General features: G+C 45.2%; 1 protein-coding gene across 6 annotated transcripts; it reads right to left on the bottom strand.

The window, feature by feature from the left end:
• Positions 1–990: 990 nt before the first annotated feature.
• On the bottom strand, positions 991–10422 carry LOC137415101 (uncharacterized). Of its 6 annotated transcripts, none has more exons than XM_078766035.1 (8): positions 10359–10422; positions 7351–7535; positions 7101–7267; positions 6890–6928; positions 5400–5551; positions 1515–1671; positions 1259–1376; positions 991–1136 (listed from the first exon to the last, which is right to left on the bottom strand). In XM_078766035.1, exons 1-7 carry the CDS (start codon positions 10394–10396, stop codon positions 1269–1271), a joined length of 846 nt encoding a protein of 281 aa, XP_078622161.1. In that variant the 5' UTR covers positions 10397–10422; the 3' UTR covers positions 991–1136; positions 1259–1268. The 6 variants fall into 6 exon arrangements, with proteins under 6 accessions (XP_078622161.1, XP_067956771.2, XP_067956770.1 ...); XM_068100670.2 differs by having other exon boundaries at positions 7101–7270; positions 10359–10407; XM_068100669.2 differs by lacking the exon at positions 10359–10422 and adding an exon at positions 10288–10338 and having other exon boundaries at positions 7101–7270.
• Between the last annotated feature and the right edge of the window lie 2393 nt (positions 10423–12815).

Here is a 12815-nt window from a genome sequence, read left to right as displayed (position 1 = left end):
TGCTATGGGGATACTTTTCAGCGGCAGGGACTGGGAGACTTGTAAGGACAGAGGGATCAATGAACGGAGCCAAATCCTCGAGGAGAACCTGCTTCAGAGAGCAAAAGACAGTGAACTGGGGCAAAGATTTACGTTCCCACAGGACAATGACCCCAAGCATGCAGCCAAAGCAACACTGGAATGGCTTCAAAATAAGAACGTGAAAGTCCTCGAGTGGCCCAGCCAAAGCCCAGACTTGAATCCCATTGAGAATCTTTGGGAAGACGTGAAGATTGCTGTTCACAGACGCTTCTCATCCAACTTGACAGAGCTGGAGCAAATCTGCAAAGAATAATGGGAGAAACTACCCCCATCCAGATTTGCTAAGCTGATACAGGGAGGGAAGAGGAAGGGGAAGGGTAGGGGGAGTGGGAGGGAAGGGGTGGAGAGAAGGGGAAGGGACGATTCTAAAGGGTGATTCTAAAGGGTGACATTCGTTTCTAGGCTTTGCCAATTTCATATAAAAATGCCAAACTGAACTGCTTCCTTCAGACACAGGTGCGATTTTTTTAACATGAAAGAGGCAAAGCCAAGAAACAAATGAACCCCTTTAAAATTACACTTTCGAATTGAACACAGTGGGTTAGAAAGGTTCTTCTTCATTTTTGACGGACAGATGGAAATGCCCCGCATCGTGCAGTGAGAAAGGCGGCGCGGTGCCATTGTTCGGAAGTCGCTGGTACCCAGAGTATCCCAAGAAGTCACGGCATTTCCCCCAAGTTCAGCGGCTGTGGTAATTGTTCGTCTCATCAGCATGTCCATGTGTGTGTGGCAGCTCCATTACGAGCCTTCTAACTTGTATTTTAAAAAAAAACATGTATGACATCTTTCATGAGCAACAGACCCAGATTTTTTGTCGTTGTTGCAAATATCACAACAAAATGGAATCTTGGTTGGGAGGTGGAGGGGAGATTTACATTCAAATATATCAATTAAATTAAACAAGCAGCCTGAAAACAAAACAAAAGGTTTATTTTAATGAAACATAAACAAAAAGGAAACATTGAAAACAAGGGAAATATGGAATGTACATAGAGTCGTGACTCCATAGCGAGCAAAAAAAAAAAAAAAAAATCCAGCATGATCAGCATGTCTGCCTGGGGGTCGGGAAGGAAAGATTTTGGGGGTTAGATTGAAAGGGATGAGTGGGGAGGGGGAGGGGGAGGGGGGCATTTGTCAATAAAACAAAAGTTGTGATAAAATAAAATAAATAAATAACCTTCCAACCCTCACTGCTGTCTTAGCTGCTGAATCACTGTCAGTAGCACAGTTGGGATATCTGGACCACAGGTCCCACACTCAAGTACATCGGAGAGATTCAAGGCAGTGCTGCCGGACTGAAAAAAAAAAAATTGGTCAGTAAAGATATTATAAAATTGGTATTCTTGTGGTATGGCCAAAATACAGGCAACCATTGAGTGTGGTAGAATGGTAGATGGAAGCAAGATGACAAATATAGAAACAAAACCACTTACAGTAATGTCCTTGACTCTCCTATGTTTGTCCAATGATAAACATAGCTTTGTGGTGGTGTCCTGTGGGGTGTAGACCTCAATAGACAAATGCTCAGCCGAACAAGTGAGCAATTTAAACCCCAACAGGTTCTCGATGAGATTCAATTCTTTGGTCCGTCTGGAGGAGGGGAGAGGAGGCATTCAGGAGAATGACATGATTATATGAGTAGCAAAGCTAAAGATCAAGCAGGTAAAATGACTGCTTAATTATCGCCGGGAAGACCACCGGAATTTGGTATTCCAATTGATAACCAGTGAAGTAATGAAAATCAATCGATCATCTTTCTCCACTTTAATTGGGCAAAAATATTCCCACGTTTTTGTGGGGTAGGCTGGGGGGGAGTTTTTGGCCCAACATTTTCACAAACTGGCTGACCAGGCCTGATGCTCAACTGAGTAGTTTTGTCAGGAATTTGTAATTTGTTCAGGGTACCGGCGATAGCTCACCGACTCTTTGCGAAGGACACCATGGGATCTTTAACGTCTACCAATTAATGCCAGCAGACGGGATTACCCAGTTTAACATCCACCTGAGACTGCACACATGGATGAACCACCCAGCCTGTGAAACACCGGTATGGCAATTTATGGCTGGTCCGAGATTCGAACCCAGGCTAGACATTGCAGGACACAGTCTCATAGATAATCTGCAAATTAATAAACCTTACTGAAGCAATATAGTGGAGAGCAAGACCGAGATAAATAAATAAAAAGAATCACAAGAAGTTGCCTGATGTGGCAGTCTGTATGACAATCATAAGAGGGAGAATTGATTTGCAATACATGTCCCCTACCAGTTCCAATAAATGTTATTGGTCCAAACAAAAAAGGGCACAACTCCATGAAAAATTGGCAAAACGCCCCAAAACTCAAACTTCTTCTGCAACATGTTATGTCGGTAGGGTAGTGATATGTAGAGCCAGATAGATCTGTGTAGGTCAAATGAACCCCTGCCAAATGCCCCCCCTCCCCCTCCCAACTCAACGACATGCGACAGACGTGCTTCGTCTGTCACGGTAAGGAATCTGACCTTGTAATAAGTTTCATGTGTAGGCGTTTTGTCGGTTAAGAGTATACCTGTGAGCATACCAGGATGTTCGAGTGATAAGTAGCATAGGGATTAAAGAGTAGCGCCCCTGTGCGTCACACCTGGTTGCTAAACCTTTGTCCCTTATGGCAATGCACACACTTAGACACTTAGTTAGGATCTCCTTAGTGCAACATTAAATGACTCCCTTCCCTGACAGTGACTTCGGAAGAAACAGGCAAAGAAACCAGGCCAGGGCACCGCCGATGATGGCCGCCGCCAATTACACCTCCGACAGGCCTAACCACATCGAGTGCCACGCGCTATCACCACGCTACGTGCTATCACCACGCTACACGCTACGTGCTATCACCACGCTACATGCTACGAGCTATCGCCACGCTACGGTCCTGTGATTGGTCGGCGCTCTGGGTGCGAACCTCCAACCAACGAGTGCGAGAGGTGGAAGTCGCTGGTTGGTAGCGCGCCAAGGCTGACGTCACCGAAAAGGTTATTTAAGGGAGCGCGGAACGCCATTTTCTCGCTTCTCTCTGGCTCTTCTTTGTCCTACGCAGCACAGGTCTCTTGCGGCTCTTGCTCTCTTGCGGTTTGTGCTCTTGTTTGCGCAGCTAGCCTTTTTGGACATCCGGCGCTTCGTTTTGCACAGCCCGAGTTGAGTCGAGTCATAGCCCGAGTGGAGTTCGCTTGCGTCTTGCACGTTTGCTTCGGGAGAGCTGACTGGGACGTGGCAGGCCGATCGTGTGTGAAGATCGACCTCGCTTGGAGCCGCTAGCCTGCGTTGGACGCGCGGTGCTTTTCCTGCTGTGGGACCTCGTGGGTGCTTTGGAATTTGGAGCAAGGCCTGGTGGCGTGCAAGCACGAGTGGAGCTTGGAGCCGCATGGTGGACGATACCAAGACAAGACGAGGGACAGATAAGGCCAATCCCCATTACATTTTACACAACGTGTTCTTTTCCTTCAATTCATATTCCTGTGTCTCGTTTCTGATATCTGTGTGTGGGGACGTCCCAATTTAGGCTTCTTTATTAGTTTATTACCGCGTTTTCCTGTTCCTGCGTTCCGGTTCAATAAACCCTTGTATTATTTTCCTTTCCCATTCAAACCTGTACCGGCTTGAGTTGATTGCCCCTACAGGGTCGGAGTGTCGCAGTTAAGCATTTGCGCAGCCTCCATTTTCCTTCTTCCTCCCGCATGACATATAGCCGAATCCGTATTGGTTATCACCTCCATTAAATCCGTTTCGGTCCATCCACGACCTTCTGGTGTTAACCGGAGTCGCACGACAATATTGTCGGGCAACTCCAGTTAACACCAGAGTCGCGGATAGCCTAAACGGTCTTATTCGGAGGCAACAACCAAACACGGATTTTACTATGGCCGCACGGGAGGGAGAAGGAAAATGGAGGCTGCGGCAAAAGCTTACCTGGAGCGCGTCGACTGCAGCTCCGTTCCTGCAGAGGATTAACTCAAGCGGCACAGGTTTAACAGGGGATGCAAAATAATGCAAGGGTTTATTAAAGGAAAAAGGCAAGGACAGGAAAAAGCACACGCCGGTAACAAATATCCTAATCGGGACGTCCCCACACAACAGATTTCGGATACGAGACGAGGGAGATAAATTAATAAAGAAAAACGTTTGTTATGTTTGGGGTAATGGGTCATGGCCTTATCTGTCTTGTCGTCTTCCGTGTAACACGGCCCCGCTCGGCCGCCACCAGGCCTCGCTCCAAGCACCACAGCAACGCGAAGGCCCGAGCCAACGCCCACTCCGTTCGCACACGACGAGGTCCCTCGCTCCAAAGCACCGAGCACCGCTAGAGACTACCAGAGCACGAGCGTAGATGTCCAAAACCAAGAGAGCAACTCCACGACTCGTCAACTCAGGCCGTGAACTGCGAACCAACTGCCGCGCAACTGCTCTGAACCAACAACTCTTTCAGACTCCAGATCGCACCGGGACTGCCAGGGCCAGGAAACTGCCAGGAATCTCAACTCGGGATCGCACCGGGACTGCCAGGAATCTCACCGGAAAACTAACTCACTTCACCCAAGTCCTTCCGCGTCTCAAAACCAACTCCCCGAAATGGCGTTCGGCGCTCGTTAATATCTGCTGGCCGATGACGTCAGCCTTGGCGCGCTACCAACCAATCAGTCTCCTCCACCGACTCGCCCCGGTGCACGCCCACTGTGTCACTCCCACTCCCTGCTCCTGGTGTCATAGCGCGTGCTATTCGAGGTGGACAGGCCTCTCGGAGGTGTACATGGCAGCGGCCATGCGGCGGTATCCTGGCCTGGTTTCTTCCTAAGTCATGTCAGGGGGGAGGGCATTATTTAGTGTTGTACTAAGGATCCGTCGGAATGTCTATGTTGGTCTGCAGTGTCAAACGGGACAAAGGTTTGGCTAACCAGGTGAGGACACACAGGGGCGCTACTCTTTAATCCCTACACTACTTAACACACGAACCTCCCGGTAGGTTCACAAGTATACTCCTTACCCGACAAAACGCCTACACATGAACTTATTACAGGTAGGTTTCCTTACCGCGACACCTCGAAGCATGTTACCTACTCAGCTCTATCTGCTCTGCATATCACTAGCCACCAGACATAACAATATCATAATAAATCGATGTACCAGGTTTCAGTTGAATATGTTAATGGGTATGGAAAAAAAAAAGTGCAGAAAACCACAGGTGGGACAGACAGAGAGCAAACTTGTAGTCTCCTCTGGGAAGGGGACTAATAAAGTGCAAGAATATACTGCTTCCAAAAAAAAAAAAAAAAAAAAAAAACCTTACTCTTTTTGACGCTCCAGCTTCTCACGAGTCTGGGACCGTTTCATGTTTAAGGCATTTGCTTTCGCCATGCTGTCATCAAACAGCTCTTTGTGTCTATGCAGGTTTGCCATATGCTGCTCCCACAATTCCACAGCTCGATTCAACTGCTCTTCCTGCAGGTAAGATGAGAGCAGTAACTCAAGAGACTGGATCATCATGAAGGAACACATTTTTAACCCTCCTCCACCCTCTCCGCTACTCCACACACCATGGGGTGGTGGGCAGCATCACATGTCTCCTGGATTCTGTGGAATCTAAAGCTCTTATCATTATTGGAATTTTCCATGATTAGTCCAAAGCACAAGATTTATTACTCTCATCACAGGTAGGTTGGTGCTTTCCTCTAGTCTAGCTCTCTCTGCTCCTCCACAACTGTTGCCTACAACTCTATATTGAGATTCTATAATCTCAATCTTTTCTCAAATTATCTCTCCATATCTCAACCTCCTTACTTGTATGTTACTGTTTCCACCCTTCCTCATTCCTTTTCCCATCAAATTATTCCCTTGGTTGTGTCCAACTGTGGCCCTACTGCCCCATTGCAAATTCATAGTTACCTCTGCCACCGAAGGTGGATGGAGGTTATATTTTCACCCGGTCTGTCCGTTTGTTTGTCTGTGAACAGGATATCTCGAAAAGTTGTGGACGGATTTGGACGAAATTTGGTGGAGAGGTCCGGATCTGGATCTGAGAAAGGTACAAGTGTTGGGTGTGTGACAAGGACGAATCGACTCGATTTTCGTGAAGATTCGGATCCGGAGCAGAGAATTTTTTTATTTTTCAAAGTGATTCTTCACCATTGAGTGATGGGGTCAAAAACGATATGTAGCATGATATCACAAAAGTTGTGGAGGAGTCATGACAAAACCTAGTGGATGAGTTGGGGAAGTGACAATAACAAGCCGATTAGCTTTCGGTTCAGGTCCGAATCCAGATCTGGCCGATCAGCGGATAGAAAACGTAAACTGTTCAGCCTGGCGGAGGTATGCTCTCTACCAAGTGCCGTTCTAGTTTATTATCTTTTTACCCCTGGTCACCTCACTTCCATGACCCTTGATCTGTGCCTGTGCGTGTCTACGTGTATGTATACGTGTATTCATCCTACACCACATCATCAATATTAATTAGTGCTATGCCGTCTCAAAAGATATTTTGTAGTATTCCCCACCAAGCAAAACATTCAGGAAAGATTGGAAGAAAGGATGCTACTGAGTATGCCATGCTGCTTGGATACACACACATAATACAAATGTTATATATGTATATAGATGCAGACAAACTGGTCATCCAAGTGCTAGGGGCCATGCATGCCAGAGGGAGAAAGCTTAACAAGCAGAGCTGACAAATCGCCTCTGAAACTGTCTGGAATGTTTGCTTCAGTTTCAGAAGCTCATGGAAAGTTTGAAACTTTTGTACATCAACAAAAGAGCCACATGCTGCCAGAACCTTACCCTTTTCACATTTGTGTCTTCAGCTTCAGCCAATTTATCCTGCAGGCATCGAGGACTGTGTTAGTAGATATATTTGATAAATAAAACAATGTTACCGCTTCTTTCCGCAAAAGGATTGCTTTGTTATCTAAGGGCCCGCTACAAAGAAACAGAGCAAAACACATTGGTTCATCTTGAATAAATTCAAGTCTCATCAGGTAGCTGCTCTTGCCTTTACCTGCAGGCCGTCCAGTTTCTGCCCAAGTGATGAGCGTAGGCCGGAAAGCTCAGCGAGCTGCAAGCCCAGGGAGCGAGTACTCTCTTGGATACGGGCCTCGCCCTCTTGACAGGCAATCCAGGCCGCCTCATCACAGGTCATTGTGGCTTGGCATTCCATATCTGCTTCAAAACATCATCTCAAATCACACTTTCAGCATTCGGCAAACGACGGCAAGCCAATCCCAATGTGTTCAAATCCTCACCAGAATCATTTTCAAAGGCAGGCAGCTGGCCATCCTTGAGATTAGCCAAGAGGTTCAGGGTTTGGTGACGGACGTACAGCTCCACAAAACGCTTATGTGCCTGCTCATCATCCACATGTAGCACCCCATGGTACTCTGGTGGCTTTGAGGGCCAATCCAGGAACAACTCCACTTTATTCAGGATCCTACATACAAAATACATTGGGATGCACCATGTATACTCAGGGTAAATCACAACTTTACAGGGTTCCGAGCCAAGGATAGAGAAAGCCGCATCAAAAGAAAGTCAGCAGGTTGGATAGTAAAATGGCTTATGAACAGGAAACCGAGTACTTGTCAAATGAGCAAATGCAAGGATGGGAATTAGCAAATGGTGGAGTTCCATGGGCAACTTCTGGATCCATTGATATTTGTAATTTATACAAGTTATCTAGAATAAGAGGTGAGGATTAAGAGTACGCAAGTTCGGAGATGATGCAATGTTTTGGAATACTGGGTGAATAGTTCAAAAAATTCAGACACTGGAAAGCCGAGAAGTTTTGGGGTAATGAGCTAGAAAATAAAAGATGTATTTTAATGTGAGGAAGAGGAAGGTTAGGGAGGCAGGGCGGGAAAAAAACGAGGTAGTAACAATGGTAGCAATGGCCATGTTATGAATAAAGAAATGTTGCAGAGGATAGGCCAAGATAAACATTTTGGAAAGAGAACGGCACTCAGTAGAGCACGTCCCTCCACCAAGGTGCAGTTTACGTTTCATATCAGGATCTGGATCCGGACCTGAACCAAAATTTTATCGGCTTGTTCTTGTTACCTAACCAACTCGTGCACCTTTTTTTTTTTGTTTTGTATACTGAATCGAGGCTCGTGAAAGAGCTGACATTTACTTCACAAACAAATCAACCAGACAAACAAAATATATAAAAAGAGGGAGCAGAAGACAAGAGAAGGGGAAGCACACAAACACTTGAGAGCACACAACATTTAAGAGCAGGGAGAGGTGTGGGAGGGAGAGGCCTTGGGGGGAGGAGGCGTGGGAAGGGGGGGGGGGGTGGAGGGAGAAGTATAAAACACAAGGACACCAAGGACTTCCAGGACAGAAGTTGGTATTTCAAAAAAGTGGATTTGGGGTGAAGTTAGCGGGGGTAGAAAAGATCAAGGTGTTGGATGGGGGAAGATAAGAGATGGTGGTGAACAGCTGTTTTAAAGACCTGGAGGGTGGAGTGGGATTGAAGAGAGTGAGGGAGTTTGTTCCAGAGGCGGGAGAAAAGAGGAATGAAGGAGTGAAGGTGAGCAGAGAGTCTTGATTTTGGCAGTTTAATTTTATTTTTATTTTTTAAAAGTTGAAATAAAAAAAGTTTAATTTTTGGCAGCAGATTTTGGCATTTTGGCAGTTTTGGCAGCACCTAGATAAATTGCAATAACCCGTCCACAACGTTTTGAAATATCTATACAGTATATCGATTTTGGCCCCATCTCTTAATGACGAATCACTTGCAAAATTATAAAAAATTATCGTATTCGGATCTTCACCAAACTCGAATCAATTCTTCCTTGTCACAATCCCAACATGGCCACCACGTTTCATCCGAATCTGTCCACAACGTTCCGAGATATCGTGCAATACTACAATATCGTTTTTTGGCCATCTCTTAATGATGAAGAATCACAAATTGTAGCATCCGGATCCATATTTAATCAGATCCAGGTCTTCACAAAAAATCGAATCAATTTGGCCTTGCCACACACCCAAACCTGTCCATCAAAACTTCCCCTCCCACTCTCACATCCCCTGCTCATCTGCAAACCTGCTGATTTTGTTGCTATTTAACTCCATGAAACTAGACCCCTTTATTTCAAAAACAACAACAAGAGAACACAAATTCTGCTACAGCATAGTCTATAGAGCGCTGATGGTCCCCAAGCAGTTTCTTGGCAAGGGTCAAGGTGCCTTTACAAGCTTCACTGGCTCCCCATCTCCCAGAGAATCCAGTACAAAATCCTCCTCTTGACCTTCAAAGCCCTCCATAACCTGGCCCCATCCTACCTGGCTGACCTCCTCTCCAGACACACTCCCACCCGCAACCTCCGCTCTGCTGGTACCAACCTCCTGACCCCCCCCCATCCGGACCAAATTTAGATCCTGGGGGGACAGGGCCTTCTCCATAGCTGCTCCCACCCTCTGGAACTCGCTACCTCACACCATCAGAGACTCCTCCTCACTCACCACATTCAAAACATCACTCAAGACCCACCTGTTCAACACTGCATTCAACATTTAACCCACAGCATCTAACCCCTGACTATCTCCTCTCCTTCTCCCTCCTTTGTGCTTTGAATATTTCCCTATTGATTCTTCTTTTTTTTGCAATTGTTTTTATGTTTTGCTATGCATTATGTTTTGTACTCTGTCAAAGCGTCTTTGGGCTTCCTGAAAAGCGCTATATAAAATAAATGCATTATTATTATTATTATTATTATTATTATACTGGGTGGTTTGCCATTGCCTTCCCAGCGTTTTGTCCATGCTCTATCCCTTAAAATGCTGAGAATAAAGAAAGTTTGGTATGAGTCGGTTGGAGTTTGAACCAACGACCTCCCAGACTCAGACTCAGAGAGGACGTCACAACACAAGCCCCGTGCCACGGAAGGTCACGTGTCCTCTCACAGAGATCGTTACAAGGCATGACAACGGACCACCGATCAGTCACATACACTTACAGCACAATCTGGGCTCCATGAGCACACTCGATGTTCATTAAAAGTTGTCTATGTACACGTGCTGTTGTACAGCGAAGGCCGTACATGTTTCATCGCACAATCTCGTCTCGACGAACGCACTGCGGCCCGACGATCCGAACAACACACAAACCCCACAGCGGATACGTCACCAGAAAGCACAAATTAAACCGTACCGACGACGTCACAACCACAAAACACCTCAAACAGATACTCGCCGACGCCTGGGTCGTTGTTATGATCATGGCCGGCCGTGCGCACATACAACTTACTGAGTAATCGCAATCGCAGTTACATCGCGCACCGCCATTTCCTGCTTTTCAAAACATCTGCTGAACTCTCATTGGTCAATAGAATAGTTAACGTTCGTCGTTTTACGTCACGATGCTGTGGTTGCCTCCGCCCCCGGAGGTGGATGGAGGTAGCCGTCTGTTTGTCCGTTTGTGAACCAAATATCTCGAAGAGTTGTGGATGGATTTCGACGAAATTTGGCAGAGGTGTAGCGTATGTCACAAGGGCGAAATTATGAGATTTTGGTGAAGATCCGGATTCGGCTACTAGAATTTTTAAAGTGAATTTTCACCATTGAGAAATAAGGCCAAAACGATATAAAGCAGGATATCCCAAAAAGTTGTGGATGGATTTGGACGAAACGTGGTGGACAGATTGGGTGTCTGACAAGGAAGATCCGATTAGATTTTGGTGAAGATCTGAATATGGATTCGAATATGAGAATTATTTAAATTGTCAAGTGATTCTTCACCATTGGGAGATCGGGCCAAAAACGATATAAAGCAGGATATCTCAAAAAGTTATGGATGGATTTGGACGAAATTTGGCAGAGATGTAGCGTATGTCACAATAACGAAATGATTAGATTTTGGTGAAGATCCGGATCCGGATCCGGCTAGTAGAATTTTTAAAGTGATTCTTCACCATTGGGAGATATGGCCAAAAACGATATATAGCAGGATATGGGAGATATGGCCAAAAACGATATATAGCAGGATATCTCAAAAAGTTATGAACGGATTTGGACGAAACTTGGTGGACCGGTTGGGTGCGTGACAAGGAAGAATCGATTCAATTTTGGTGAAGATCCGGATCCGGATCCAGTTAGTAGAATTTTAAAAGTGATTCTTCACCATTGGGAGATATGGCCAAAAACGATATATAGCAGGATATCTCAAAAAGTTATGAACGGATTTGGACGAAACTTGGTGGACCGGTTGTGTATGTGACAAGGAAGAATCGATTCAATTTTGGTGAAGATCCGGATCCGGATCCAGTTAGTAGAATTTTAAAAGTGATTCTTCACCATTGGGAGATATGGCCAAAAACGATACATAGCAGGATATCTCAAAAAGTTATGAACGGATTTGGACGAAACGTGGTGGACCGGTTGTGTATGTGACAAGGACGATTATATTTTATTTTGGTGAAGATCTGAATATTGATTCGGATATGAGAATTATTTAATTTATAAGTGATTCTTCACCATTGCGAGATCAGGTGAAAAGTGATATATAACATCATATTGAAAAAAGTTATGGACGAATTATGAATAAACTTGGTGGATGAGTTGGGTAGATGACAAAGACAAGCCGATTAGATTTTGGTTCAGGTCCGAATCCAGATCCGGCCTATCAGTGGGATACAAAAGTAAACTGTTCACCAGGCAGAGGTATGCTTTCTACCGAGTGCCATTCTAGTTTATTCATGTCCTGCTTCCAATTTAAAGACTTTGTATTTTAAGACAACTACTTTAATGGTTTCTCAATTTTAGCTCACCTGGAACAAAAAATGTTCAAGGGAGGTATTAGCATCACGCGGTGTCCGTCAATCAGTCCATCAGTCAGGCTGTATATGTAAACACTCGGAACTTCTCCAAAACTAAACACACGATTTCGATGAAACCACAAACTTCACCCATGATGTAACAAAGTTTATTCACGACATTAAAAACCAGGGTTTTGTCCCCCAGAATAGTTACAGTATTTACTTTCTACACCGTTACATATTTTGTGGGTAATCCACGCCTGCCAGTGGTTCCCTGGTCCTACCAGGTGAGTCCAGGGACATTGTCCCTATTTTAAAGTAGGTGGTAGGATGTTATTGAAATGTGAAGCGTCCACCTTCGAGTCACAAAACGACGTCCTTCAAAATCACCTTTGTGGTACCTGTAAGTCAAACGCTTCAACAAGACGAAATCAACACCACAAAACCAGAACGACACTCGGTGGAGCGGTGGAGCATATACCTCCACCAGGTTGAACAGTCTACGTTTTGGTATCCCACTGATAGGCCAGATCTGGATTCGGACCTGAACCAAAATCGAATCGGCTTGTTCTCGTCACCTAACCAACTCCTCCACCAAGTTTTGTCATAAGTCATCCACAACTTTTTGTAATATCATGCTATATGTCGTTTTTGGCCTGTCTGTCTTTACCTATAATCAATAATTATCAGTGTGACCCCCTTTTGCCTTGGAAACTGCCTCAACTCCATTTGGAATTGATTTGATTACGGTACGTGAAGCAAAAAGTGTGGTTAAGTAACTGTTTCACTTTGTCTATCTACAAATGTCAGTTTATGAATGAGGAAAAACTTGATTTCAATTGAATGTTATATTTTGAATACAAATCGGAACATGAATCGGAAAACGAACCTGTAGATTAGCAGAACTTTGGCTCTGAATTTGACCCAATCGCACATGTGCAGAGAGGTGT

This window comes from Myxine glutinosa, chromosome 12 (assembly GCF_964187855.1).
Source record: "Myxine glutinosa chromosome 12, kmMyxGlut1.1, whole genome shotgun sequence".
Lineage (NCBI taxonomy): Eukaryota > Metazoa > Chordata > Myxini > Myxiniformes > Myxinidae > Myxine > Myxine glutinosa.
Note: the sequence above shows the minus strand (reverse complement) of the source record. Positions and strands in the feature narration are given on the sequence as shown.